General features: G+C 46.7%; 1 protein-coding gene across 7 annotated transcripts in view; it reads left to right on the top strand.

Annotated features, from left to right (window-relative positions):
* Positions 1 to 26,787, top strand: part of TNIK (TRAF2 and NCK interacting kinase) — a 151,497-nt gene extending 124,710 nt beyond the window's left edge. For 4 of the 7 annotated variants that reach the window (XM_058843723.1, XM_058843729.1, XM_058843725.1 and 1 more), the window contains 16 exons: positions 398 to 504; positions 2,773 to 2,936; positions 4,070 to 4,167; positions 4,889 to 4,912; positions 8,839 to 9,023; positions 12,087 to 12,213; positions 14,384 to 14,548; positions 17,417 to 17,531; positions 17,914 to 18,084; positions 18,360 to 18,503; positions 20,058 to 20,192; positions 20,428 to 20,528; positions 21,780 to 21,929; positions 22,829 to 22,988; positions 23,561 to 23,700; positions 25,239 to 26,787. In XM_058843723.1, coding sequence (XP_058699706.1) covers positions 398 to 504; positions 2,773 to 2,936; positions 4,070 to 4,167; positions 4,889 to 4,912; positions 8,839 to 9,023; positions 12,087 to 12,213; positions 14,384 to 14,548; positions 17,417 to 17,531; positions 17,914 to 18,084; positions 18,360 to 18,503; positions 20,058 to 20,192; positions 20,428 to 20,528; positions 21,780 to 21,929; positions 22,829 to 22,988; positions 23,561 to 23,700; positions 25,239 to 25,322 — 2,070 coding nt within the window. In that variant the 3' untranslated portion in view covers positions 25,323 to 26,787. The remainder of the gene's footprint in view (positions 1 to 397; positions 505 to 2,772; positions 2,937 to 4,069; positions 4,168 to 4,888; positions 4,913 to 8,838; positions 9,024 to 12,086; positions 12,214 to 14,383; positions 14,549 to 17,416; positions 17,532 to 17,913; positions 18,085 to 18,359; positions 18,504 to 20,057; positions 20,193 to 20,427; positions 20,529 to 21,779; positions 21,930 to 22,828; positions 22,989 to 23,560; positions 23,701 to 25,238) is intronic. The other 3 variants (XM_058843724.1, XM_058843727.1, XM_058843728.1) reach the window with 2 other exon arrangements.
* The last annotated feature ends 700 nt before the right edge of the window (positions 26,788 to 27,487 follow it).

The raw sequence follows: 27,487 nt of genomic DNA on the forward strand, positions 1-27,487 counted from the left end.
GCTGTTGAAATGCACTTCAGTCTGAATTTTACCTCAAAAATTACTTTTATGGGTTTTGTTAGGTTTAAATTATATATTTAAGTTGTGTGTGTATATGTGCATACATTTTTTCTAGAAGTAAGTGCCCTTTTTGGTGGTAGCCAGGCTGCTCTGGGGGCTCCCGTGCCAGGAGCATCCCTGAGGGCACCTTTGCAGCTTGCTGCTGCCTCACACTCCAGTGATTCCTTCTAAAAGCTGAGAGCCTTGTATTTTGTAATTGCCCTAAATACTGCCTTTCTCTCAGTGGGAAAACAGTTGTACATCAGCCTTGAGGCAGTGCTGGAAGGTGATCTCGTGATGGCTCAGGCGAGGGAGCCGCCCAGACTGGATGACTGCAGATGTCTCCATTCTTTTCCAGGTGCCTCAACGAACCACTTCCATATCCCCTGCCCTGGCAAGGAAGAACTCCCCAGGCAATGGCAGCGCCCTGGGGCCCCGGCTGGGCTCCCAGCCCATTCGGGCAAGGTAAGAGCATGGAAGGGATGGGCAGGAGTGATCCCAGCTGGGAGCCCAGACATGGGCTGGCATCCTGCCCTGCCTGAGCTGACTGAGCACCACCACATTTGCAAGGCTTCTTTTGTCTCTGGGATGAATTTTTGCACCATTAGTGATTTGCACTGACAAGGCTTCGAGCCCTGGAATCCGTGGAGGCTTTGCTCCCTTGGCTGAACGGATTCCTGGGCATTGCAGGGTTTGGAGGTGGATGCTGCATCTGCTGCTGTGGAATCAAACAGGACTTGGGGTGCTCCCCTTAGTGTAATTAGGTTCTGGTTCTCACCTCTTTCCTATCAGTGGATTCCTATAAGCCACTGGGGAGGTCTCAGTGGTACATTCCATACATTTCTTATGCATCAGAGTGGTTTTTCACAGATAATGAGTGAGGAATGTGCTGCAGGACAGACACTCATACAGCTTGCTGAGATCTTCTCTAGATGTAGATCAAGGATTAAATTCCTTTCAGTTTTCTTAGGACTGAGCCTTTAGCTTGGCCAGATCCAGCTCTGGCCCAGCAGTGAGCTCCTGAGGAAGGTGCTGTGCCCCTGCTGTGGTCCCATCTCTGCCGTGTCACAGCTATCCCTGGGCACGTTTAAAACGAGCAGGGAAGCTGACAGGCTCTGCTCAGAGCTGGATGGAAAAAACACAGCTTAGTCATGCGAGAGCTTGTCTCTGCTTCGCAGAACGAGACCTCAGCAGGGCAGATCCCGGGAGAAATTCGAGTTCCAATTAGCCTTGCGTGAGGAAGCTCCTTGGTTTCTTCCTCCTGCCTTGTCCTCAGAGGGTGAGGTCAAAAAGTGAATGTGGGATGTTGCTTGTTTGTGCTGTCCCCAGTTTGAGCACACGCCTCCCTTTCCAGCTCATTCCCCCCTGTGCTTCAGCAAATTCACAGGCAGCAGCCCCGAGTCACTGGCAGGGGCAGCAGCAGTAGGAGGAAGAGTATTTCTTGTTCTTTTTTTTTTTTTTTTTTTTTTTTTTTTTTAATTAGAGAAAAAGCATATCATGGTTTGTTGCTCTTCTTTGCCAAAGGCTGAAACATTTTGAGTTCTTGAAAATGTTGTTCTTTTAATTAGCTGTTGCTTGAAGGACAGTTTAAAATGCAGAAGGATGTTGGAATGCATAGTCTTTATAAGTGATGGTATTGCAAGTAAAAAGGATAATGGGAATCTGGGATTCAAGCTCAAGGTTGCCCAGTGTTTCCTGCATCCTCACTGTCCCAGTTCTGGTCAGTGCAGGTAAATACATCAGTTGCCAAAGTTTTCAAATACACTTCAATAGTTAATTTAGCTAAGGATGTCAGTCATAGAGCATGAGCTGGAGGCCTTCAGTTTGATGAAGATTGGAAATCATTAGGATGCTGCCACATGTCCATTAAACCTTAAGTATTCATTGAAATTATTTCATACTTCATTGCTCTCACAGTAATGTAATATTTTTCCTTTTTCCCTGTTTCTCCTGTTGGTTCTTGATTCTCTCCAAGCATAAATGTAAACATTACAAAAATATCCCTTCTTTTATTTGTCACCCTGTTGTGACAAATGAGGGAATATTTACTATACATTTTAAAGAGGCCTTTGAATAAGATCACTTCCAGAAACATTGTATAAAACCAAATTGCCGAACTCTGCATGAACATCTCTTCTGATGTCATTTCAATGCCAAGTAAGAATTAATTTCCTAAAGGCATCTGATACCCAGAGAGATATTAGTCACTCCTTGTGTATCAAGAGCACTTTTTATTCTAGATTTATCTGTGTTCACAAGGGTGAGAGAAATCAAGGAGGAAAAGTGGATATCTGATGCAAGTTTGAAGTGAAGCCATGAGAATTTGGGACTGTGAATTAAGTGGTACAAGTGATCTGCAGCCTTGTTGCAAGCTTGAGATCCTTGCTTTGCTGAAGTCTTTGTCTAACAACACGTCACAAATTCCTGCTTTTATGAAGAATTTTGGTGGCTAATTAGGTAATTCCAGCTTTGCAAATCTATAGACAGGAGATCGAGAGCAAAGAATCTTTTAATGGTTGCCAAATTTGGCAAAATAAGAACAGAAAGCTTCTCTAGGCAATTTTCTTTTGTTCTGGTCATATTGCATCCAAAATTGATGATCTCAGCCCTGTCTCCTCCATCTGAGGACTCTCCTGGCCTTTGCAGCCGCCCCTGGCAGTGTGGGAAGGGTCTGGAGCCCTGGCGTGGATGTGACCCTGGCTGATGGTGCCCCTCTGTTTTGTCCTCCTGCAGCAATCCAGACCTGAGGAGGACAGAGACCATCGTGGAGAGCCCCTTGCAGAGGACCAGCAGTGGCAGCTCCTCCAGCTCCAGCACTCCCAGCTCCCAGCCCAGCTCCCAGGGTGGATCCCAGCCCGGCTCCCAGGCTGGCTCCAGCGAACGCAACAGAGTCAGAGGTGAGCTTGGAAACATCCCTCAGCACCAGGCACACTTCGTGAGGCTTCCTGACAAGCAGGAAGGGAAAGATGTCTGTGATCTCATGCTTGTTTTTTAAAAAATTTAAAAAATCAAAGAATCTGTCATTTCTGATGTGCTTTTGTGACCTGCTGGCCCCCTTGCAAAGAGAGTTGCCAGCAGCCCCATTTCCCTGGAGGCTGACGTGGGATGCCCACGGTATCACACTGCCAAGTAGCCTGTACAAAAAGAGATGGGGGTTATGCTTTAGGGTAAACAAAATAAACAACCAATATCCTTCCTGTCTTCATCCACCCAGGTGCACCTCTTCTGACGTGGTTTCTTTGGGAGTGTGTTTCACTTTTAATTGATATGTAATTTTTGGGGGGGCTTCATCTTTGTGCCCAGGATGAGATCAGAGGAGTGACATAATCTGTAAGAAGCTTTCTCTCAAATGTTTCACCAGGCAGCCATGCCGACACAGGGTTTATGTGTGTAGCCAAATTGTTGCCTCTCATCCTAGAGCCTCTCTTAAAGATATTCCATTCCCCTGTTTAATGGCAGTGGAGTAGAGGAGTTGCCACAGCCCATACACCCCACACATCTGCATTCTGGTACAGCCCCACACTTCCAGTCCCCAGGGCTGAAGAGCATTAAGACAAATGCTGCCTCTGTGCATTGAATATTTTATGACTTGGCCATAAGATGATAGTGTCTGTTGTTGAAACCATCAGTCCTCTAGGTAGTCAATAAAAGGAGTTTGTAACCCATTGTCATTTTGGGTTTGGTTTTGTTTTTACTAACGAGGAAACCTGTGAGAAATATTGTCCTGGCGATGTCAGATGCTGCAGAGCTTTTAATTTATCACATGCCCTGCTCTTCTGCAAAGTAAATTAGTTTCTTTAGTAGAAGAGGAGCAGTAACTCTTCAAGAGGGCTGTTGGTGGAGGCAGGGCAGGATTATGGCTTCTCTTACTCTGTTGGTGGAGAAGCAGAAAGGAGCAGGAAGGTTTTTCAGGAGAGCAGAAGCAGAGTGATGATGAAGCCCCTGTTCCCACCTGCCCCAGGTGACAGGATGCAGTGGTGGCTTTTGGCAGCATTTTAATTCCCACTCTCTCCACCTGCCTTTCACCCAGGGAATGCCAAGCCCGAAGGGTCCCCTGTGCTCTCCCATGAGCCCGCCAAGGTCAAGCAGGAGGACAACAGGGACGTGACACGACCGAGCCGACCCGCTGTGAGTCCTCAATTCCTTCCCGTGGGAATGCTGCCGGCTGGCTTGGCCACGTGTCCCTTCGGTGCGGTGGCACAACCGCGGGGACCCCAAAAACGAGGCTAGTACTGCTGCTGCTCCAGCAGAGAGACTGGAAAGCAGCAGTACAGCGAGAGCCCCTGGGAGATTTGAATGCTTAAGAGAGTGCATGAGTTTTTACCAGGAGCCCAAGCCTAGGGGAAAGCACTTAAGCCTGTGTTTCCAGGTGAAGCAGACGCTTAAGGGCTTTGCTAGCTTGGGCGCGGCGGTGGCCGATGGCACATTGTTGTGTTCCGTGCTGCATGTCCCCCGCAGCACCCGCGGAGGGATGCTCTGCTCATGAGGGCTGGGGAACCAACCAGCCCCCAACAGCCTTCCCAGCTTAAATCCCCACCTGGTAGTGGTCTCTGTACACTCCCCTTCTATTATTCTGAGCAAAATCTCATCCGAAGTGTTTCCTCCTGGTTTAATGCTGTTGACATTTGTATCTTAAAACTGAAGAGTCGGCCTAAAAACTGTATGAATTTCCACTGCTTCTCTATTTTAATGTGTATTAATGTTTTGTTGATGATGTTTTTCTTTCTCTACACTCCACAGCGTTGAGCTAACAATTCTAATTTTATTTCTAACCTGCTTGCCCTTCCTCTGGCTTTTTCCTGTCCCGATCTGTTTCCTCTGATGCTGATTATTCTTCCTTTACCCACAGAGCTATAAGAAAGCTATAGATGAGGTTAGTGATATCTTTTCTCAGTGGGTCATGCCTATGCAAGGTTGACTAGTTAGTGCTTAATTCCGAGCTGGGTTTTCTTGGTGCTGGCGTTGATAAAGGTGGCGATGCGATCTCGGGTCGGACGGGAGAGCGAAGCGGTGGCGTTCCGGCGTCGGGAGCCTGCCCACGGGGAGGGAACAGCACTGCTGCTGTGCTCTGCTCAGCCCTGGGCTGCCCAAAACCTGCTGGCCACACCATTTGCATGGAGGCCAGGGCAGAGGCAGCCCAGCGTTCAGGTGGGGGAGCAGGTGGTGCTGCCGTTGTTCGGCGTGTTGGAAAGAGAAGGAGCGAGAGCGGAGGTTTCTCGTGCCGGTGGAGGAGGTCGGGCAGCCTGGACCCCTCACCACATTCTGCTCTCAGCCACAGCCCCTGGCCACCTGCTGATTTCAGTGGGGCCATCAAGTGCTGTTTGAAATGTGTTCTAAGCCTGATTCAAAAGAAGGCATCTGAAAAACAGAGCAGTGAAAATACAGTGGGTTTTTCATTCTCATGGACCAGCATCCACCGCAAAGCCAGAGTCAGCAGAGCCATCCTGGATGTTGATGGCAGTGCTGGTCCTCATTTATCCTCTTAAAAAATGAGAGTCCTCAAGCACACCTTTTCCACTTATGATAGTATTTTAAATGTGCATCTGGCAGTGGTGAATGTTTAAACATGCATGGGAAAAGACCCAGCATTCCTGATTTAACATTTAACTTGCCTCACGCATGCATCGCTGTGCACACTGCTGATACTGGTAACTGCAGGGCCATACTGGAAAGCACTGGTTTCAGCAGCCTCTTCTGCAGCCTCTTTCCTCTAAAAATAGAAGATATGAAAGAAGGAAGATGTGCTGGTTAGTTAACTTGTTCTCTTGGATAAAATATGAGCAATACATTTTGTTTAATGAGGTGCTTTGTTAAGAAAAAAGCACATAAATCAGTGTCTAAATAGAAGCAGCGTGTGTGCTAAATTCAAGCTCAAGGAGCGATGTGATTTCGGAAACCAATCTGCCTTGATTCCAGCAAATATTAAATCTAAAGAAAGCTTTGTAATTAAAAGTAATTAAGGAGCGCTGACACCACTTACTTATGTATTATGTCATCTTCAGTAATAACACTTGGAACATTTGTGGAACTACAGAGCACTTTCTCTCTAGTTGTCAGATTGTTTTTGGTCCAGGAGCAACTCGGTGAAGCCATTTAATCCTACAAAGTGCTCATTACTTACAGAAAATGATAGCATCAAAGAATGAACTGTCCCGAGGCAAAGCTTTCTTAACTAGGAAGTATGAGTTATCTGATCATATTGTATATAATCATATCAGGGAGTATTATTGCTTTTATAACTTGCAAATTAGTTATTAAAAAGTAATTAAGCTGATTTTTAAAATACTTGGCTATCTTTTGGTGATGGCCAAAAGAGGCTGATAGGGTGCCTCGAAGCATGTTAGAAGTGGAAGGTGCAAAAAAGAAGTAATTTTTACAATCCAGTGCTGTGACAGGGAGGAGTTCAGCGCTAGTCCTGAGCTGCAGAAGTCCAGCTGCAGTTTTAAGAGGCTATTACACAGTCCTAAAATCCCTTTTAAAGTGAGAGGCTCTAATTCAATTCAAAGGCAAGTGCTCAATAAAGAGCATGTTTGATACTCTAAATGGAAAGTATTGTTAAGCTGCTGAAATTGTCACTGATTTTTATTTAGGAAAAGAAGCAGTCGTATCATAGAAGCTGCTACAGCTCTAATTAAAATAATTAGTTGTCGTGACTGCAGATTTGACTCTATTTCAATCCTAAACATGTTGGCATCAAAAAGGAACTCTTGAAATACCACAATCTCTCTTTAATCATGATAAAGAGCCTTTCTTTAAAGGTACAGATACCATTTGGAGAGATACAGAACTACAGAATCAGAGAATGGTTTGGGTTGGAAGGGACCTTAAACTTGTTCCCACCCCACCCTGTCCATAAGCAGGGACACCTTCCACTATCCCAGGTTGCTCCAAGCCCCATCCATCCTGGCCTTGAACATTTCCAGGGATAGGACACCCACAGCTTCCCTAGGCCCCCTGTGCCAGGGCCTCACCACAGTCTGAATAAAAATTTCTTTCAAATATCTAATCTAAACCTACTCTCTGTCAGTCTGAAGCTATTCCCCCTTGTCCTGTTACTCCATACCCTTGTCCAAAGTCCCTCTCCAACTCTGCTGGAGCCCCTTTAGGTAGTGGAAGGCGCTCTGAGTTCTCCCTGTGGAGCCTTCTCTTCTCCAGGCTGAACAACCCACATAAAACCCATCACAGGGACCTGCTGTGAAACAGGAATTGACCAATTTTTAAAAAAAAAAAACCCAAACCAAACAAGGCCTTTTTTGGTATGCTGATAGTTACTGGTTTGATGCAAAACTCTCCAATATCCAGGGGAGTCTCCATGTCAGAGCCAGGCAGGGCAGGCCTGGGAGCAGAATGTGCGGCTGTCACCGGTGGGAGCCTGCTGGGAGGTGTGGGTCGTCAGCAACCAAAGCACAGATTTCTTACAAAACATTCCTACCTCACCATTAAAAAAAATAAACTGGGTTTGCATCTCAGCCATAGAGTTTTTCCATCCTTTTCTTCACATGTTGACAGGATAGATTTTAAGAGCTCCTTTTGCAACCATAATTAATATTTCCGTAGTCGCCCTGCTGGAACGGTAAACTGGAAATGCAGTAAATGAGAGTATGGCCGTAAGACAATTGTGGAATTTAGTCTTTTTCAATGAGTTTCTTTCTCCCTAATCCTTTATCTCTGACCGAATGCACTGATGCCTACCTCGGTCACTAATATAGGGAGAAATGGTAAGACTGACAATTGCGATGCTTTGTTCGTCATGTGCATGTCTTGTGCAACAGAGTTCTCTAACCCATTCTAATTTGAGCTCTCATGCTTTTCTGCCCTACTGCTTCCCCCTGCATTGCTATAAAAGCATGTAAGATAACAAAAAGTCTCTTTTCTACACGGTGCCTGCCATGTTCCTTGTTTTGAAATAGCAGTGTCTATTTTATATGACTGTCGGGTCTGAGACCTCATCAAAGTCATGGTAAACTGAAAAATTATGACTAGGCTTTGGGACTGCTCCTCTCTTTTTTCTTGTTTCAAGGCTTTTTTTTTTATTATTATTATTTTTAGTTTTAGTTTTCGTTTTCCCTTAGCTTGTAGGCTGCCACATTTCACATAAAGTGCTTAATGGGTCCCGCTGAGGGATTTATTATTTTTTTTTTTAATTATTATTATTATTTTTTGATCGTGTGGCTGACTCAGAGCTGTGACTCCAAAGTCTGGCTGAGCTGGGCGCTTCTCCTCGTGCTCCTCACCGCCTCTCGGCAGCCGCCCGACAGCGGAGACTCACCATGGAAGCAGCTCTTGACGTGGGGATTGCACCACTCCATGGGAGATGCTGTCATTGCTTCCTTCCCAAATGCATTTATTACAGAATAAATACCATTACGGGGTCTCTTTGGGAAGTTTGAAAGAAGAGAAAACCCTGCAGGAGAAATTCTCCGAGCCAATCTTTGAAGTGACGTTGTTTTCCAGTTTACTATGATGGTGACTGAACTTCACCTTTTCCAACAAATATAATTTTGTCGTGTATATACATATAAGTGTGTGTATATATATGCACATACACGTTCCAAAGAGAAAAAGAAGAGGTTGGCTATTGACTTTTCAGTGAGCGTAAATCAGTTTTGTTTTGTTTAATAAATGCTACATGCTACAAACATTGTCTTACGTTTGTCTCATGTTTGTAACGACTCTGTAAAGCTATTTCTTGTTGCTCGTGCTGTTAGCATTGGCTTTTGGAGAGATGTGTGTGACATTCTCCTTGCTCTGAAGGTAACAGTCTCCGCTTCCTTGTTTCCTTGCCCCCATCCCCTTTAGGATCTGACGGCTTTAGCCAAAGAGTTGAGGGAGCTGCGCATCGAAGAAACCAATCGCCCCCTGAAGAAGGTGACGGACTATTCCTCCTCCAGCGAGGAGTCGGAGAGCAGCGAGGAGGAGGAGGAGGATGGGGAGAACGAGACACATGATGGGACTGTGCCTGTCAGTGACATCCCACGGCTCATGTGAGGAACACTTTCTTTTGGGGGGACAAACCATGAAACCCCAGTGTGTGTTTTTCTAGAGGTGAAACCCCAACGTGTCCTGGCCTGCAGGAGCAGTAGCTGTGATAAAGAACATGTCCAAAGCATGTCCATGTTTGGTGACTGGCACTGGGAACAGTGTCATGGTTGCAAGGGGTGGTGTACTCACATGAGTGTTTTTCCTGCTCCAAACTAGAGATAATTTATGGGAAAACCTGAGCTATTTCTGCTGCATATTCAGTGAATGTTGGCTCAAAGCTGATGGAACTGTTCCTGCTGATGAGCCAGCCAGGTTTTTGGCCAGAGTGGGCACAGCTGACCTCATCCACACCATGGGTCCTGCCCATGGGATGAATGTTAAAACTGTACCTGCTCTTGAGCCTGGTCTTGCCCTGTATTATGCCATGCTAAGGTGTCAGTACTTGGTGGCCTGCCCAGTGCCAATTGGTAGAGCCAGGATTATAATAACCCAGAATCTTTGCCTTGGATTTCTGCCCTTGGCTCAGTCAGTGTTGGTGGGTTAAAATGGTGAAATGAAGAGATCAGCAGACAGTTGTGTCCCATGGGACACTTGTGCTTTTGAGTCTCTCCAGATCAGGGCAGCACAGCTTCAACACTCACAGGGAGCTGCTGCCATTCAGAGAGAGTTCCTGGAGCGTCTTTGCTCAGGTTTCCCACCCAGTGCTTTGCAGGGGCATTTCTGGAGGTCTCTGCCTGGCAGCAGGATCTGAATCCTGCCCTTTTGAATTCGCAGAGGAGCTGTAGGAATGTTTCAGGGGATTATTTACCTTTTAATCAGTTCATTTCCATTTTTCCTGCTAAATGAGTTATAACTGATACAGACATACCTGGCTTCAGGAATTTGGTTTAGCAGTGAACATGATGGTGCTGAGTGAATGGTTGGACTCAAGGAATGTAGTGGTCTTTTCCAACCTAAACAATTCTTTGATTCTCTGATTCATAGTGGTAGGGCATGGAGCAGCACAGAAGCCCTCTAAGTGGCAGGGAGACCATATCTCCCTGGGTCCATGTTATTCAGAGTGCCAAGCTCTTGGGCTGGAGCTTCCTTCCAGCAGAAGAATTAAAATCAAAGCTCTTGAATTGGTTGGAGCAAGTTGTGAGGCAGAGGGATGGCTCTGAATGTGCAGCAGCCAGATGGGCAGTCAGGCGTGTGAGAAGGGGCCTCAAGCTGCTCATGGAAGAGGAGTTTAATCAGGAGTGGTTAATCAGTGCTGACATCCTTCTTCAGACACCTTGGGTTTGACACAGCACTTCCCAGTGGATAAATGTCTTACTGGATGCCTTGAAGCCACAAGAGGAGGATGCCCCCAGCCCCTGCCAGCTCAATGTCCCATAATGTCCTGTCTCTGTCGTGTCCCAGAGACAGAGGGTGGAGCTGCAGGGATGTCTGCAGGCACAGCTGCACTGCTCCATGTCTGGGGAAAAAGAAAGCAAATCCTCTGAGTTACACCTTCATTTCACAAAAGGGACCTTAACTTGAGTTCGACCTTGATGCACTTCAGTGTTTTTCTAACAGAGATTTGTTTTCCTGTGTTGAGTGTTTGTCATTGGAAAGTGGGGCCAAGAGAGATCATCTCATCTTCTGCACCTTCTGAGGGATCTTTGTGTATCCTCCCTGAGCACTTCATTCCAGCTCTATGCAGGTCTTTTCTGCTGCAGGATAAACCTGTCTGTTGCTTTGTGTCCCAGTGGATAGGAGGGATTTTTTATTCCATCCACCTCTGGAGATATCATTTCTCCATCTGAAGACTCTGATGACTCCCTTCAGCTCCCTCTCCTTGAGCTGTGCAAGCCAGCTCTTGCCCTTTGCCAGGGAATTCCTGCAGGATGACATGGAAACTGTGCCCTGATGAAATTTGTTACCTCAGGGCTACCTCAGCCATTCATTCACTGGCTATACAGTCTCAAAAATAACATAATCTCCTCTGGCCCTGTTTTCTTATTTTAAAACTAGAATAACTGTGCTCTTTTCTCATCCTTTGGTGAAAAGCTAATGGTAGGGAGGTGTGAGCTCCTCACATGAAAGGTGCTGTAGGAGTGTGGTGGGCTGTTGTCTGTGGTGCCTTTGTGATGCCTCTCCAGTTGTAGGTTTGGTACAGTGCAGGCAAGGAGCCAGTCTCACCTCAGGATCTTCAGGGCTCAGATCTCACCTTGGACCAGTAATCCCATGATGAATCCAGGTTGTTTTGGCTTTTTCACTGACTAGGTTCCCTCACAAGCCTCCAGGCTTGTTGGTGTGTACAGGAGTTAAAGATTGTATTGCCTCACACTGATGGAAGCAATTGGTCTGTGTGGCTTTTAAATGCAAAGTAACAGGTCTGATCATCCAGGGCTGCTGGTCATTTGCTTGTGGATTTGTTTGAGTTGTGTTTAAGCAGCCAGGCTGCCAAGATTGTAATAGTGGAGTGATGGTGGCTGCTCTGCACCTGTGACATCCAATCTCAGGCAGTCCTAAAATTTAATAAATTCCTGCCCCCTTCTTCAAATAGGAACGTGGAAATTTCAAGGTGAAACCAGAGGTTAGGGCTGCATTTTCACCTGGAAAACAGTAGGAAGCTACTGGGCACAACTTGTCCTCCTGCCCACCTTCTCCAGACCCCATCCCCTCCCTTGTTTTTTGCCATCAGATGCTCTGGTGTTTTCTTTTCAGGGGTTGAGATGGGAATTAAAGGGAGTAAATTTTGGTTTTTTGCAGCTTTTTTAGGTAGAAAATAAATTATATAAAGTAGAGCAGGAGTGCCACTTCTTGTTATCTGTTCATCAGTGCTCCTTTCAGGACACCTTGAGATAAGAAAGAGAATGGTCTCTCTCTTTGGTATCTGTAGTTTATCAACCTGACCCCAGCTCTGTATTTCTGGAAGCATCTGTCATCTCCCCACAAATCTTAGTGGATATATTTTTCTAACTTTCTTCCTGTGAGATACAGAGCCTTACCCTTATTGAAGTAATACTGTACTAGAGGATTTTTCATCTAGTTTAACAAAGGAAATATTCATAATTTATGCTTTTCCACTCTGTCCCCAGACCAACAGGAATTCCTGGAAGCAACGAGCCATACAACCTGGGAATGGTGGCAACCCACGGGCTGGAGACTTCCCACGCAGATACGTTTAGCAATATTTCAAGGGAAGGGACTTTAATGGTGAGGGAGGTAAGTTGTAAAACAAACACTTCCATGGAGCATCTTCAGGAGGTTTTGCCCATGTAAGCACAAAAACTAACAGTGCTGTGTGTCCGGAACACAAAATGAGGGAGTAAATTGTGCTCGTTAGCGCCCTCATTAATGCAATTTACACTCAAACGTGACAAGTGCAAATGTTTCTCAGAACTACAAACAGCAGTGAATGGCAGTGCCAGGGCACAGCAAGGCTCTGCTGTAACCCCACCATTGCTCCAGGCAGCAGGAGTTATCTTCAGTTCACAGCATTTCGTTAATTCACTTGGAACTGGCCCAAAGTTTCCCCTCTTCTTCCCAGCCTTTGCCACCTTGTGACTGTTAGAAGCCTGCAGTGTTTGTAAAGCATTTGGGGGCTTTTAGCAGGGAATGGTCCTGCTCAGAGCCCGCTGTGGGAGGCACTGGGCATCCCAGATGGATGTGAGCCCTCATCCCCAGCTCCAGGGCTGTGGAGGTGAGGCTGTGGTGGGAGTGGTGCTGATGGATGGTTCTGCAGGAGTGAGGCAGAGGAGGCACCTTCATTGGTTGTGGAAGATGTCCCTTGGTGTTTCTCAGTTTCCCAGTTGCTGGAATGTTCTGGTGATGCTGATGGAAGTGCAGATGGGCAGCTGGACACCTGGTGAGAAGGCAGGAGGCCCTGGTGGTTGGGGAACAGGGGAGTCACTCTCTCACCAGCACATCCAGGAGGTTGATGGGAGAGGAGAAGGAGGGAGGAGAGCTTGGAGTCTGCAATTCTAAAGGAGGGATGCTTAGAACACATGTAAACAAGACTCTAGCTGGATTTTAGTTCTTAATTCCATTTATCTAATATATTCACATGCATAGGAAAAAGATGAATGCAACTTTGAAAGAGAGGAATGAGTTAGCAAAATAAGTCACAGCATGTTTGCTGCCTTTCTCCATCAGTTTTGGAGGGGTAGTAATACAGTCCACCTCATCCCTCACTGGGGTGGAGCTGTTCAGAGCAGGGATCCCCACAGCTCTGCACATCCCTGCTGATACCAGGGAGGGTGATGGGGTTAATGAGAGAGCAAGGCCCTGTGTAACAGGCAGCTGTTCCTGAAATGAGCTCGTGTTCAGCATCACATCAGTGAAACGGTGCTGTGCCAGCAGGGCTGTGTGAGAATTGGGATGCAGAAGGGTTTGGAAGCCATGGGCAAGACAAGCAGCTGGAAAACCCCACTGGGAGGAGAAAGCATGATAAGAAATCCAAACTGTAGCCTTGTGCTGGGTGCTTACTGCTTTTTCCCTCCCACCACCATAGCCATCAGAGGATGGTCTCCTTGAGGTCAGTGGGCTTTGGGCAAAGAGCTTTCCACTCTTTGGTGGGATGGCAAGGTGTGGTTGAAAGTGATGATAATGAGCAATCAAAAGATAAATGTCAGCAGTACTAGTCAGGGGCTTGGTGAACCCAGCTGGAGTTTCCACAAATCCCAGTAAATGGGTAAATCTCTGTAACAATCTCATTGGTGTGCTCCAGGTAGGTGAGATTCATCAAAATGGCAAAATAAATGAGGAAGGGAGAAACTTCCCAGTACCTGCCTTGCACAGGGAGAGGATGGAAAGGATGGGGAGCCCTGTGGAAGCCCAAGGAACCTCATGTGCAGGGCGAGCTGCTGGTGGTTCTGCCACTCCTGAGCTGCTGCTGCTGTTCACTGCTGGTTTGGGTCACAGAAACATGGGACAGGGCTGTGCTGGCACTTGCAGTCAGGCTGCTCTTTGCCATAGCTGTGCAAAGCTGTCCAGGCTAACACTGACTGAGGGCTCAGATTCTGCTGTCACCAGTGGACAGTGGCCGAGTGGGAGGAGATCTGGCTATGGGGTTTGCACCCATGGGGGCAAACACAGAATCTGCCCTACATTCCTCATCTCCAAACAACAGTGATCAGGCTTCTCTTGCTGTTTCGTGGCTAATTACTCTGTATTGACTTTGTCATTAATCCTGTCTTTAATTCTCCTGGAGGGGGGAGTTGGTTTGCTGCTTGCCAGGTTGCATGGGGATGGAACAGAGAGGGTCCTTCTCCTGCGCTTGCTCTGGGAACCGGGGGACTGCCGATGACTTCGTTTTGTTTGGTTTTTTCCCTATTCTTTTTCTCTTTTCCCCCCTTCCCCTTCTCTTTCTTCCTCATGCCTTGTGTCTCTGCAGACCTCTGGTGAAAAAAAGCGTTCTGGCCACGCAGCCAGCAATGGCTTTGCAGGTCACATCAATCTGCCTGACCTGGTGCAGCAAAGCCACTCGCCGGCGGGCACGCCGACCGAGGCCCTGGGGCGAGTCTCCACGCATGCGCAGGACATGGACTCGGTGCCTGAAGTAGGTGGTGGGGGGCTCCTCTTTCTCCTTTGCATCGCTTTTAAATCAAATATTAACATCTCTGCCCCCTGATGGGGCTCTCCTGCTTTCCTCCCTGGCTTTCTTGGCTCTTCCCTCTCTCCTTTTCTGGTGCTCGTGGGTGAGTGTAGTGGAAATACGAGGGAGTTGGATGGGTTACTGCTGTAGGGATCTGTGGCTGATGGGAGAAGGATTTATTAGGTCTTTCAAGCCCACCAGCTGGGGTTCTGGTGGTGTGACATGAGTGCTGCCAGCTGATGAGAAAGCCCCATTTTCTTTTGACACTTGGATGTAAAAGGAGGTGATGAGAGCCAGTGATGCCATTAGCTTCAACTGGGCCCGCTTCCATCTGTGCAACCTCTGATAATTGTCATGACTGACAAGGTTACCAAAATTCAAAGCAAATAAAATTCTAGATAGTTCTTCAGATTAGAAGAAACCTGCACACTTTTAAAGTTGTATGTTTCCTGTCATGGCAAAATGCTTTTCTCTGGTGGGTGTTTTATAGGCAAATGATTGAACATTAAAATTGCATAAAGTGTTAAAAGTCTTAGTGCAAGATGTGACAAATAAACCAAGGGAATTGATGTGTCCAGCTTAAACATCTCCAGCTTTGGGAACCAAACACAGTTCATTTTTCCCATGAGAAATCAGCCCATTTGGTGCTAATTAAGCTATTGTATTTAATGTTTTTGTTTCATTTGGTGGGTTGTACATCAAAAGTTCTGCCATCCCATGTTCTTTCATAGAAATTATGTTCTCACTTTATGGTGTACTTTTACTAGCATTATAAAAATAAAAATTTCTTGGAATTGGCCATTGATAAAACGTAAGAACAGATGGTGCCTGACTTGACCTCAAGTTTTTATCTGTTTCCTCATTGGCATTAAAAAGCAGCAATGAGAGAGTCGGTCCTGAAAGTAACACCTTCCACGGTCATCCTGGTGCTGCTGAAACACAGCCTGGGATTGGGTTTAAATGTATTCATTTATAGAATATGAACCAAAAAGATCTTCTCCATTTCTAAAATTGTATTTTTAGAGTTGACTGAGCAGGGAGTGGGTGTGAGTGGAAACTTGGGATTTTGTTCACAGGCTTCCAGGTGACTCATGCAAGCACGACCTCAGCCTGCAGCTTGATGCTCTTTGTAAGCCACCACACAGGTTTATAGGCTGTTGAACAGGACTTGGGGGAAGATGAAGTCTTAATATTTAAATATCAGACTTGGAAGCTATTAAAATGTCAACTTCTGACAAGAATAACTGAATGTGAGCAAGGAAAAATGCTCGGTGCATTGGGATGAGGGGTTTCTTCATAATTCATTTGCTGGAGAGCACCTGGCTCTCAGCTGGAAATGCCTGCAAATACTGAAATCATCTCTTCCTTAAATTGCTATTGTTTTATGGAAAAGACATCCAACACAGGGAAAAAATCTGTATTTCTTGGATAGGAGACAAGCACAAGGCAGAGGTATCTGTGCCTGCAGCCTTCGCTGCCGCAGGCTGTTAACTCCTTCCTTGGGCCTCAGTTACCATGTTCTGTTTAGAAATCCATCCTGTTTCTATGGAAACAGCCAGGCTGTCAGGGAATAGGGTTGGGAGGGAAGCAGGATGTGCAGCCTGATTTTGGCATGGATGCTGGCTCACCCGTGGATGCCGGCCTCAAAATGCTTGGAAAAGTCACGAGCCACGAAGCTTCTCCTATACCTGTTTTTTCTGTGCCCCTGAATCCTTTTATGGCCCAGTGGAGGACAGGAACAGGCCCTGGTTTCAGTGGGGATGTGCCAGGGTGGGGGTGTTCCCCATGGCACATCTCCCCAGGCATGGGGGGGCTTGTCCCCATGGCAGCTGTCACACAGGGACCGTGGCAGTGGGCATGGGGAGCAGCCTGGGCTTGGTGACTGGGTGAAAGCTGAGGAAGATTTCTTTCAGAAGGACAATGTCCCAGAGAAGAAAAACATGAGCTGCAGAGTGAGCTGGGTTTTGCTGCTGTTGCAGCTCTAAACTGAGCTCATCCATAAAGCGTGTCCTGGGTAAATGCTGGAGTAGGAAGGATAAGCTGCTCAAGGAAGGGGGGAATTCACGTCACTTTGATTCCAAAGGCAAGGATTTCCTTTTGCTTGGAAGGAGGTCTTAGCCTCTTTTTCTGCCTTAAAGCAATGGTTTTAAAAAGAAAGCAGTGTGACACTGCAGTTTGTTCATCCCCAGATTCCCTCAGCAAAGTATTGGCTCTGACATTTCCTGTGATACCCTCAGGTTAAGTTTGTTAACTTAGAAATGCCCCTTTCTGCAGTCCCACTTGAAATACTGGGAACAATTTAAAACTGTGCCAGCTGCCCCAGGCCAGGGCTTCACAGGGACTCCCAGCACCATCCTGCCAACCTCAGCTGCAATGGGAGAGTGGGAAAAGCAAACCCTTGCCTGCCTGATGTCCTAGAGGAGGTTTAAGGCATGTCTGTGACATGCAGACAAGTAAACAGGTGGATTGATGGTCTTAAAGGTCTGCTCCAGTCTAACTGATTCTGTGATTCTCAGTTGGATTTTACCTGTGCTGGCTTCTGCCTCTGGCCCTGCAGCTTCTCTGCTGACTGTCCTCATGGCTGTGCTTCTGCCTGTGAGGAGAGAGCAGAGCCAGGCCCTGCTCCTCCCGTTTTCCATTGCTCACAAACGTTCAGAAATCCAATTTAATGTTTGTTTCTGATTAGTTATGGGGAGGAGGAGCAGATGTTCATAGAGGGCTCAAAAAAGGCACTGCAGAAGCAGGCACTATTTGCTAATTAGAAAGTCTTAGATGCACAAAATCACTGTTATTTCTGTGCACTGAGCTCTCTCTTTGCTGTTCATTTTCTAGTATGGTATGGGAAGTAGCACCAAAGCCTCTTTCACCCCCTTTGTGGACACCAGAGTGTATCAGACCTCACCTACTGATGAAGATGAAGATGAGGATGAAGAGTCATCTGCTAATGGTAAGAGCCAATGTGGCCAGTTTGAGATGGGAGGGCCTTGTGGGAAGCAGGTCAGGGAGCCTGAATAACCCCAGTGAACCTCTCTCACATTTCACTCACTCCAAACATAGCTGGTGTCTGCATCCTTGCCCTCTCCAGCTGCTATCCAACTTCTTCTCCCCCACCAGCAAAATGCAACCAGAAAGATCTGGGAGGAAGCAGGGAGCAGCAGAAATCCACCCTCCTGTCTGCTTGGTCAAACTATTGTCTTGTAACACAGTGGGAACACTCCCCCATTGCAAAATAAACCGAGTATTGTTTTTCTGTCCCAAAACAGAAGTGACAGAACATTTAACCCATCCTAACATTTAACCCTCCCTGTGCTCTGGTGTTCCCTTGCCAGCCCTGTTCACCAGCGAGCTGCTCAGGCAGGAGCAGGCCAAGCTGAACGAGGCGCGCAAGATCTCGGTGGTGAACGTGAACCCCACCAACATCCGTCCCCACAGCGACACCCCAGAGATCCGCAAGTACAAGAAGCGCTTCAACTCGGAGATACTCTGTGCTGCTCTGTGGGGTAAGCCCAGGCACAGCCTGCCCTCAGCACAGCTCCTCTGTGCTGGGATGGGAAAGGGTCCCCTCAGCACCCAGCCCCTGCCTCTGCTTGGCCCCTTCTCCATCCCCCAGGGGTCACGTCCCCCCGGCTCCAGAGTGACCCTTCCTGTCCATGGGAAGGTCCCAGCCTTAGCTGGGTCGGTCACACTGCTGGTGACAGCAGAGGTGATCTCAGGGTGCTGTCCTTGGGAGCAGCCATGGCTCCTGGCACCCATGGACCTCTCCTCTCTTCTCCAGGTGTGAATCTGCTGGTGGGCACAGAGAATGGCCTGATGCTGCTGGATCGAAGTGGGCAGGGCAAGGTCTACAACCTCATCAACAGGCGGCGATTCCAGCAGATGGACGTCCTCGAGGGCCTCAACGTCCTTGTGACAATATCAGGTGCTCCTCTCGTGCTTTCACCTGCTCAGCCACAAGCCCTGAGTGGTTCCAGCTCAGACAAAACCTGCTCACTGGTGTCAGAGGGAAGCTCCCAGGGGAGATGGAGGTGGTTAATTCTAGAATCAAATTAGTTAAGTCTGTTTCCAAGAGTTTGTGCCCTTCACCTGCTGACTGCACTTCATCTCCATTCTCCTTTAGCAGGGAAGGGGAGATGCAGGATACAGGCAGGTGGCCCTTGCAGGTGGCAAGGGAGATTGTCACAGCTTGAGGGGACAGAGAGCTCTGCTTTTGGGTCTGTTTGGCTGTGGCTGAGGGAGCCATGATCCATGGCTTTAGGTTTCCAACTCAAACCACAGATGTGCTTGGGTTGTCCCAAGCATTGTGAGGGCCACAGGCTTTTCACTGTCCCCATGTTTAGCTGTGAGCTCCAGAGTGCTCATATCAAGCTCATGGGGTGATTTCTGGCAGAAAAAAGGCAAAACCTCTGTAGTCCAATCTCTAAGGAGAGCATCCAGCATTCTCCTGCAGAGCAGCTCCAAGGAGCACATGGGTGACAGAGCCAGGGCAGAGCCTTCTCCTGCTGATACCTGTCCAACAAAGCTCACAGAGGGCAGCCAGAGAAGTGCTCATCAGGAAACTGTTTGATACCATCCTTCTGTTTCTTTCCACATTGTTAAGACACCCTGGCCTCCCTCTGCATTCACCTGCAAATTCCTGCTCCCCCCATTCAGCCAGAGCTCCAAACTCACTGCTCCATCATTTACCTGGTCTGCAGCTCCCCTGTGGTTTTGGGCTACACCTGTAGGGATAAGGAGTTCAGTACAGCTGGGATAGGAATAGCACCAAACCCCAAGATGATGCTGAGAATGAGTGCTGGGGGCTTGTGGGAACCTGTGAGCAGACAGGCTCTATCGTTTGGGTCTGATCTCACCAGGCTCGGTGTGAGCTGTGTCCTGTCCCTGTCATGGGGGCTCTGCAGCCACAGGGATTTTGCAGCCATGTCCCAGCCATCCAAGAGCAGGCAGCTGTGCAGAAATTTGGCAGCCCCTCGGCATTGCAGAGCCCAGCACCCAGGCTTGCTGGCAAACAGCAGTGCCTGTTGCAGGCCAAGGAGCTCCTGTCTCATCTCATAGGGTGGAATTAATGTTGTATGAAGGAGATGGAGGGAAAGAAACCGGGAAGTTGAGTGGTTGGATAAGCTTTGAGCTGTAGGAGGGCTGGGATCACTGCCCCACTGAGCCCCACTGTCCCTCTGTGAACACTGATTTATAGGAGAAGGAATATTTCCAGCCTGTGGGAAGCAAAAGCCTGGCTTTTCCAGTGTCTGCCTGCAGCCTGTGAGATAGAGGTCTGGGCTTTGCTTTCCATATATTTCTTCCTAAGGAAAAACCCAACACAACAACTAAATTACTATTTGCAATTACTATTTATATTACTTTTATCAAGAAATGGACTTAAATTCTATCATCTTGTGACTGAAAATAAGCACTGAAACCTCAGGATGGCCCATGCAGACGTGCTGTGCTCTGACAGGGACATTTCCCTTGCCAACAGGAAAGAAGAACAAGCTGCGTGTGTACTACCTGTCCTGGCTGAGAAACAGGATTTTACACAATGACCCTGAGGTGGAGAAGAAGCAGGGATGGATCACAGTTGGGGACCTGGAGGGATGCATCCACTACAAAGTTGGTGAGTAGAAATAAATGTCTCAAGAGATGTGGTTTTGCTCTCTAGTCTTAGGTCTGACCTGACAATTTGATATTAAAAGTGTGGGTAGACCATAGCCACATTTGGAATTCATCTTTATGCAGTAGGTGGACTCTATGTAATGAGAATCAACGGAGGGATGGCCTGAGAAGCTGTTCCTGGAGATTTGTTGGAAAGAGAGTGAATGTTTTTAAAATAAGGTTTGTTTTTATTTTAGTGAAATATGAAAGAATCAAGTTCTTGGTGATTGCCTTAAAGAACGCTGTAGAGATCTACGCTTGGGCTCCTAAACCATATCACAAGTTTATGGCATTTAAGGTATGCTTGTCTTTTACACTCTGTAATTGTAAACACATGTGATTTCTGTACTCTGCAGAGCAGAAAAGCATCTTGCTTATGTAGCTGAGCTCCTCAGGATGCCTGGCAGGCATGGGAGATGGGATCCTTGCTGGCTGAAGAGATTGGATATGTTCTGCTTACGGCCAACAATGAAGTGTTATTATTATTTTATGCTAGCAGGCTTTACTTGAGGAATTTGCAGAAAGCTGATCAAATGAGTAAAATTGAGTTGGGGATTTTGGTGGGTGTTTTTGTGAGGTTTTTGTGTTTGGTGGTTTTTTTTCCTTCTGACTAATTCTTAACATACAGTACAAAAATAGGCTGGAAAGATTTTCTATTTTCATTTTGCAAGGTCCACTCCCCTTTTGCAATGTGGATTCTGTTTCAAGACAGAAAGTTTGGGAGTGTGACCCACTCTTTCTCTCTGTTTTTTCCCTCCCTTTTCACCTGCCTTGGTTTCCTCAGTGAGACCTTCCTCCTCTCCAGCCTGCCAGTGGGCATTTTGTGCTTAGTCCTTCAGATCACTTTTCATCCCAATCTCTGTGCTGAGAAGAGTCCTAAGGGGCAATGCCTTGTAGAGATGTTCATGCTGAGTAATCTCATTTTACATCTTTCCAACACAAATGGACTTATGCAGTATTAGGTCACATTTGCTTTTTCTGAACAAAAGCCAGAATAAATGGGCTCAGTGACATGGAGAGCTCAGCAGCATCAAAATGGTCTGGGATCCAACTTCCCACAGGTGTTTCACTCTCCTGCTGAGCACTTAAGCCATGGTGCTTGATCTGGACATGGCTGGGGCTTGGTCCCTGCCTTGATGCAGCAGGTTAGATGGAGCAGGCTAAAAGTAAATCTTTGCTAAACTGATTCATTTCAGCTGCCCAAACCAAAGCAGTGATCCCTGCCAAGAGAGGAGGTGGGTGGTCATGGATCTCTGCTGAGAGACTGAACACACGCTCATGCAAAATTGAGCTGTCTCCTTCCTTTAGAGACCAAATCTTTGTGTTGGCCTCGGGCTCTGTGAGAGAGAGCTGGACTTGGCAAGGGTGGGCACTTATCTGCTGGGATGGCTGAATACCCTCTGAGGCATCTGACAGGGGAACAGAGAGGCAGGAGTATAAATAACCACATATTTAGTAGGAAACATAGTCAAACAAATACGATTTCAAAACCATATCAGGCTGATGCAACGGGGATTTTCTGTGATGCTCATGGAAGGGATTATAAAAGTCTTTTGCAGATCTCCAGCACAAGCCGCTGCTCGTGGATCTCACTGTAGAGGAGGGTCAGAGGCTGAAGGTTATCTTTGGATCCCACACTGGTTTCCATGTGATTGATGTAGATTCTGGGAACTCCTATGATATCTATATACCATCTCACGTGAGTGCTGCTGCCTGAGGAACGTGGGTCACCAGTGAGGTTTGGACAGGCTCCCAGGGCTCAGCAGTGGGGACCAGCGATGGGTGGGACATTCCCCAGTGCTGTGCTCACTCAAAGAGGGCTCAGAGCTGTCACATACTGCATGTTCATCTGCACAGGCTGTTTCTGTCCTTGGCAGGAGCAGTAAAGTTTAAGGTTGCCATGTCCCACAAAAAGGAGAATATGTCTGTACACTGCTTGGAGCAGTGATGGAGCTCTCTGTAGGATTTTCTTGTTGGGTCATTTAAACTCCATCTATACTGTTGGCCCACAATAAACTGGTCTGGGAGAAACTGTGTCACTAAACAAACACAGGAATTGTTGAATCTGATCCAAGCAGCAGTCTCCTCTGCAAGAACTAGCAAGAGCAGAGGGAGAAATACTGGGCAGCTTGGGATGGTTTTGTGTTGTCTTAGCTATGGAAAGTCAGTGCAGCTGCCCTTGGAGCTAGAGGGTGATTGCTAAAAAATAGGATATTTCCTCCCTAGGGCTGCCTGTAAAACTCTGAGTTTATTTACCTTGATTTGAGCTGGTGATGGATTCATTGGCTCAGTCACTTATTTTGTGTTCCAGCCAAGTGTCAGCCATCAGTCTTGGGGGCGTGTATGTTGTGATCTGTCTGTAATTGCTGAACCTGTTTATCCTTGCTGTGTCAGACAGCTTTGATGGTAGGGTAAACATGACAGTTTATTCCCCTTCAGGCTTATCTCTGAAAGCCAGTGCATATGTGGGGAATGGAGGGAAGGCTTTGTTCTCAGTTGTTTTGGGCTTTTTTCCCCGCTGCAGTGCTCTGCTCCCTTCCCCCTTCCCCTTTCTCAATTCAGTGTAATTCTGACTCTCAGGGTCTGTTTTACCTTCAGATTCAGGGCAATATTACTCCTCACGCCATTGTCATCCTGCCCAAGACGGACGGGATGGAGATGCTGGTGTGCTATGAGGATGAAGGTGTCTATGTGAACACCTACGGACGGATAACTAAAGACGTGGTGCTCCAGTGGGGAGAAATGCCTACTTCTGTGGGTAGGTCAACCCTTCCTCTTCACCTGCTTAAAATACAAGCCACAAGTAATATGAGGAGTCAAGAATGCTGACATGGAGTCATTTGGGATGAAGGGGATTCCCTCTTTTATCAAAGGGAATTTCCCTCAGACAGCTCTTTTCTAAGCAAGCAATTTCTTGAAGATTTGAACTTTTTTAGTATGAGATCAGTATAAGAGATAAATGTGAGATAATGCAAGCTGTCACACTGGTGGGATACTGTGTTGAGTGGAGCGGGGCTGGGTGTGGAGCTGGGAGCCCTTGAGTTGCTCTTCTGGCTCTGCTCAGCTCCACAACCCATGGTGGCAAAACACTGCCCAGCTCCTCACCTTCTGAAACTGGAAGAAGTGATGCTGCTTCTGTTTAAATTTCTCAGCAATTTCTGGATGAAAGGTGCTCTGGAAAGGCAGCTGTCCCTGCAGGCACACGCCTGGCCACCACAACTCTGCCATTGATCTGCTTAGGCTTTGAGTAACAGCTGATGAAAGCTTTTCTGCCCGTTGCATAATATTTAACTCAAGTTGTAACACCTGCCAAACGCTTTCTTTTGACAGCCTACATTCATTCCAATCAAATAATGGGCTGGGGAGAGAAAGCTATTGAAATCCGGTCAGTGGAGACGGGACATTTGGATGGAGTATTTATGCACAAGCGAGCTCAAAGGCTAAAGTTTCTATGTGAAAGAAATGATAAGGTAAGTCCACTTCAAAGCTTCTATGTGTGCTGCGAGCTACAAGGTGCTTTTGGAGCTTATGTCTGATTTGTCTTGAGGTTAATAATTAATCTGAAGGTTCTGTTCAATAAGCAGTGCCCATAAGACTATTCCCATTTCATTTTCTCCAGTGGATGGAGACCTCAGCCTGCAAGATCTCTTCTACATCTAGCTGAGATCTGCGTTGGCTTGGCTTGACTTTTTCCCATATCTTTCATCTGAACATTAAATTGAGGCTGCCAAATGAACTCTAAAAGTTGAGTATTAGCAAAGGTGTGTAAGTGACCCTGATTTGAGCTCTGATGCAGAAACATTTTGATGCATCTTTAGATGCATTTTGATGCATCTTAAATTATTTTCCTCTTGCAGCCTCATCCATTTCTGTGGGCAGCAGTGATAAATACTGCTCTGGAGGGTCAGCTATCATGTAGTTGATCCCTGCCACAAGTGATGCAAGGGGGGCAGGGAATGAGGAGAAATTTCTGGAGGAAAAGGCATTTCTGCATGGAAGAGATGGTTGAATGCCGAGGTCTTTCTGCTGGTGATGTTCCCCCCTCTCACAAGGTTTCACTAAGATAAGTCAGGACCAAGCAGCAGGGAGATCGTTCATGATGGACATGATCACAAAACCAGTGAAGAAACCAGTCCCCAGAGCAGGGTTTAATAATGTGCAGTAAATGAGCTTAGAGGCCATGATCACTTTAGTGAACAGCTGCTCATTAGCCAAGCACTGCCCTTCCTGGGGCATGGAGGTAGGCTGAAGCTCTGCAGAAAGATGTTTCCTAACTTTGCAGTCGAGTATGTTATGAAAAGCTGACCAAGAAGCTGAATTTAAGTTTAATTTAGGTGTAATCTAATTCTAACAAAGCTGGAAAAAAAAAACCCACCTTGGTCTTTCTAAAATACTGGAAGCAACTGATCACTGTTGGGTTCCAAATACTAAACCCAGATGTTTCTCTTTCTGGAGAACTGGTTAAACTGGTAAGATTGAGTAATTTTTGGTTTTAATAAGGACAGAGGCTTCAGATTTTTCCCGTCAATATTTGCAAGTTATAATTTAATTATTTTTACCCTCTCATTGGGATCAGATGCTGGTGGTTCTTGCCAGAAGCACCAAAATCTCTGTTCTTCATACAGAATCCTGATGTGTTTCTGTGCTTTGAACATGTTGAAGGGAAGTAATTTTTCTGGGCTTTACTTCCAGGAATAGCTGAAATACCAGGACTAACTTTCCCAAAAAAAGCCATTTCAGACTGAGGCTGGTATCAACCCAAATGGTGAATGTTTAGCAAGATCCAAACCACTAACAGCAGTTTTTTGTTAGTACTTGATAGTAAATGATGCTGTGGCAGTGAAATGTGATAAACCTGGTATTTGTAGGGCATTCCAAACTCTTTGGTAGTGAGGGAGAAGGAGGTTTAATTACTGCATTTACTAATGAGTGCCTCAATTGAATCCCAGTCTGGCATGGGTAAGCTCCATCCCCTGAGTATTAATAAGTGTATTTTCCTTCCTATCAGGTATTTTTTGCATCGGTGAGATCCGGAGGAAGCAGCCAAGTGTTTTTCATGACCCTCAACAGAAACTCCATGATGAACTGGTAACAGAGGAGCACTTGGCACTCACCACCATGGCATTATTTCTAATTTAAAGGACATTAAACACGTGGACTAACACTGTAGAGGCAGGTGCGGAGGGCGCCGAGGAACCCCCTCCCTACGCTCCCCCGGCGCCGCCAGCCCCGGGGCAGGGACTGCAGCCAGGGATGGACTTTCACGCTTGGACCCCCCGAGGTCTCCTGATTACGCTGTGTTATAGTGGGTTATGAGTTTTCCTTTATTTTATTTTATTTTATTTTTTAGTTTTACTTTTTCTTTGTCCCCTACTTTGTAAGAACGGGGAAAGAAACAGTGTCAAAAAGTCTGTTTTTAATTCTGTCTGCCTGCTAGCATCAAATATATAGTATGTTGTAAAGTTACCAATTAAATCTGGTGAGAGACAGCACAATAAATGTACCTTTTATCTTTGTGATGAAGGCCATAACCATATAGCTGGGTAATTTTAGAAATCTTTTGCCTTCACCAACATTTACATGTTGCTTTTGGCAGCAACGGCTTAACGGATTTTTAAAGAAGAGAAAAAATAATAGGTTTTTTTCCCCTCTTTTGGGAAATGGATTTTAAATGGCTAAACTACTAGCCTTAGACTAATAAAAATCAGCTACCATTTTTGTCAAGTCTGTCAATCCATATTTCTATATGGATCTTCACATAATGGTGTGTCTTGATAGGGACAGAGGTGCCATTTCTTGTTGCTCCGGAGGTGCCCGCCTGCCCCGGGGCCTGGCCACGGGCACTGGGACAGGGGATCGGAGGAGGAGAGGACAGCGGAGCGGTCAGAGGAGCCCTGTGCTCGCCCCTGAGGGGGATTTGTGACCACTGAGGCTCCTGGGATGCTGTGGGCACCAGAGCCCGCTGCTGAAGCCAGCACAGGTTGTGGGCACTCGTTACCCCTGAGTCCGGAGCCGGGCACTGGCGTGCGGGAGCAGCCGGCACAGGGATGGGGACCACGAAACAAGCTGCCTGTCCCCCACGTTGCTGGATTGGGCTTGTAAAGAGCTTAAAAAAATATATATATGTGTGGTTTCTTCGGCCAAGGGTCTGAATCTACTCGTTTTCCACCCCCTCCACTCCCTAGGAATTACCCAACATACAGTGAAAGACAACATCTGTGCCGAACCGTGTGTGTGTGTTTAGTTCGGGTTGAATCGTGTCCTTATAAACTCTGCTCAGTTGATTTCCGTTTTCGGTGCGTATCTGGGGTTTTCTTTCTCAGTAGCTGCAAGCATGGCCGCCTGTGGTGTTGGGGTGTCGCATAACAAGGTCTGTGTTGCTGGTTTTAACCTACCTCGTTTCGGTTGGGGTTTGTTTTTTGGTTTGGTTTCGTTTTATTTTTTTTCCGTTCCGCTGTCGATCACAGCGCTGTTACCTCCAGCGACATATAGAGAGCTTAACTGGCAATCTTGGTGTACTCAGTAACGATGGCTTTATTAAAAAATGATTAAATCAACAGGACTTGGTCAAACTTGAATCTTTATCAAGGGTAAGAGGTGATGTGGGGTGGTGGGGATGGGATGGGCCAGGCCACCCTCACCTGAACCATTCTGTGTGGGCAGGTGTAAGGGTTTGGTACCGCAGGGATTGCCAGCGCTGGGACTCCCAGGATATGGAGTTCAGGGAAAAACAGGTGGGATGTGCTTTGTGGTGCCTTCTTCCAGCACCAGGCACCTCCTGTTGGGCTGGTGCAGCCTGGAGAGTGTAGGGATGGCCACAGGATCACAGTTCTGGTGTTCAAATCCCATCACAAACACTGATTGCCACCAGCTCTTTGTATTTTCATTGTGGTTAAAATACAAATCAAATAAAGCCCAGAGCTTTTATTGTGTTGCAAACCAGTAACTGTTTTGGGGTGTTTTTTGTTCTACTTCAAGTGACAAATGCACGGCTTTGGATGATTTTTGTTTCTGTGGGTTTTTGCATACAGTGATGAAATAGCAGGCAGTCAGTGAGTTTAAACGACTCAGGTGGTTTGTGAATGTATTTTTTAAAATCTCAGAATCATTTGAAACAAAAATCACAGAAGCCATTATTACCACAGTCTTGTCTATGGCATGTGTGTATGGAGATAAGACAGAGCAAATGCTTTTCTGGTGCCAACCACAATAAAACACAAAACTTCACCATTAAGCCATGCCTTTTATGTTTGGGTA

Source organism: Poecile atricapillus, chromosome 8, assembly GCF_030490865.1.
Source record: "Poecile atricapillus isolate bPoeAtr1 chromosome 8, bPoeAtr1.hap1, whole genome shotgun sequence".
In the NCBI taxonomy this organism is placed as follows: Eukaryota; Metazoa; Chordata; class Aves; order Passeriformes; family Paridae; genus Poecile; species Poecile atricapillus.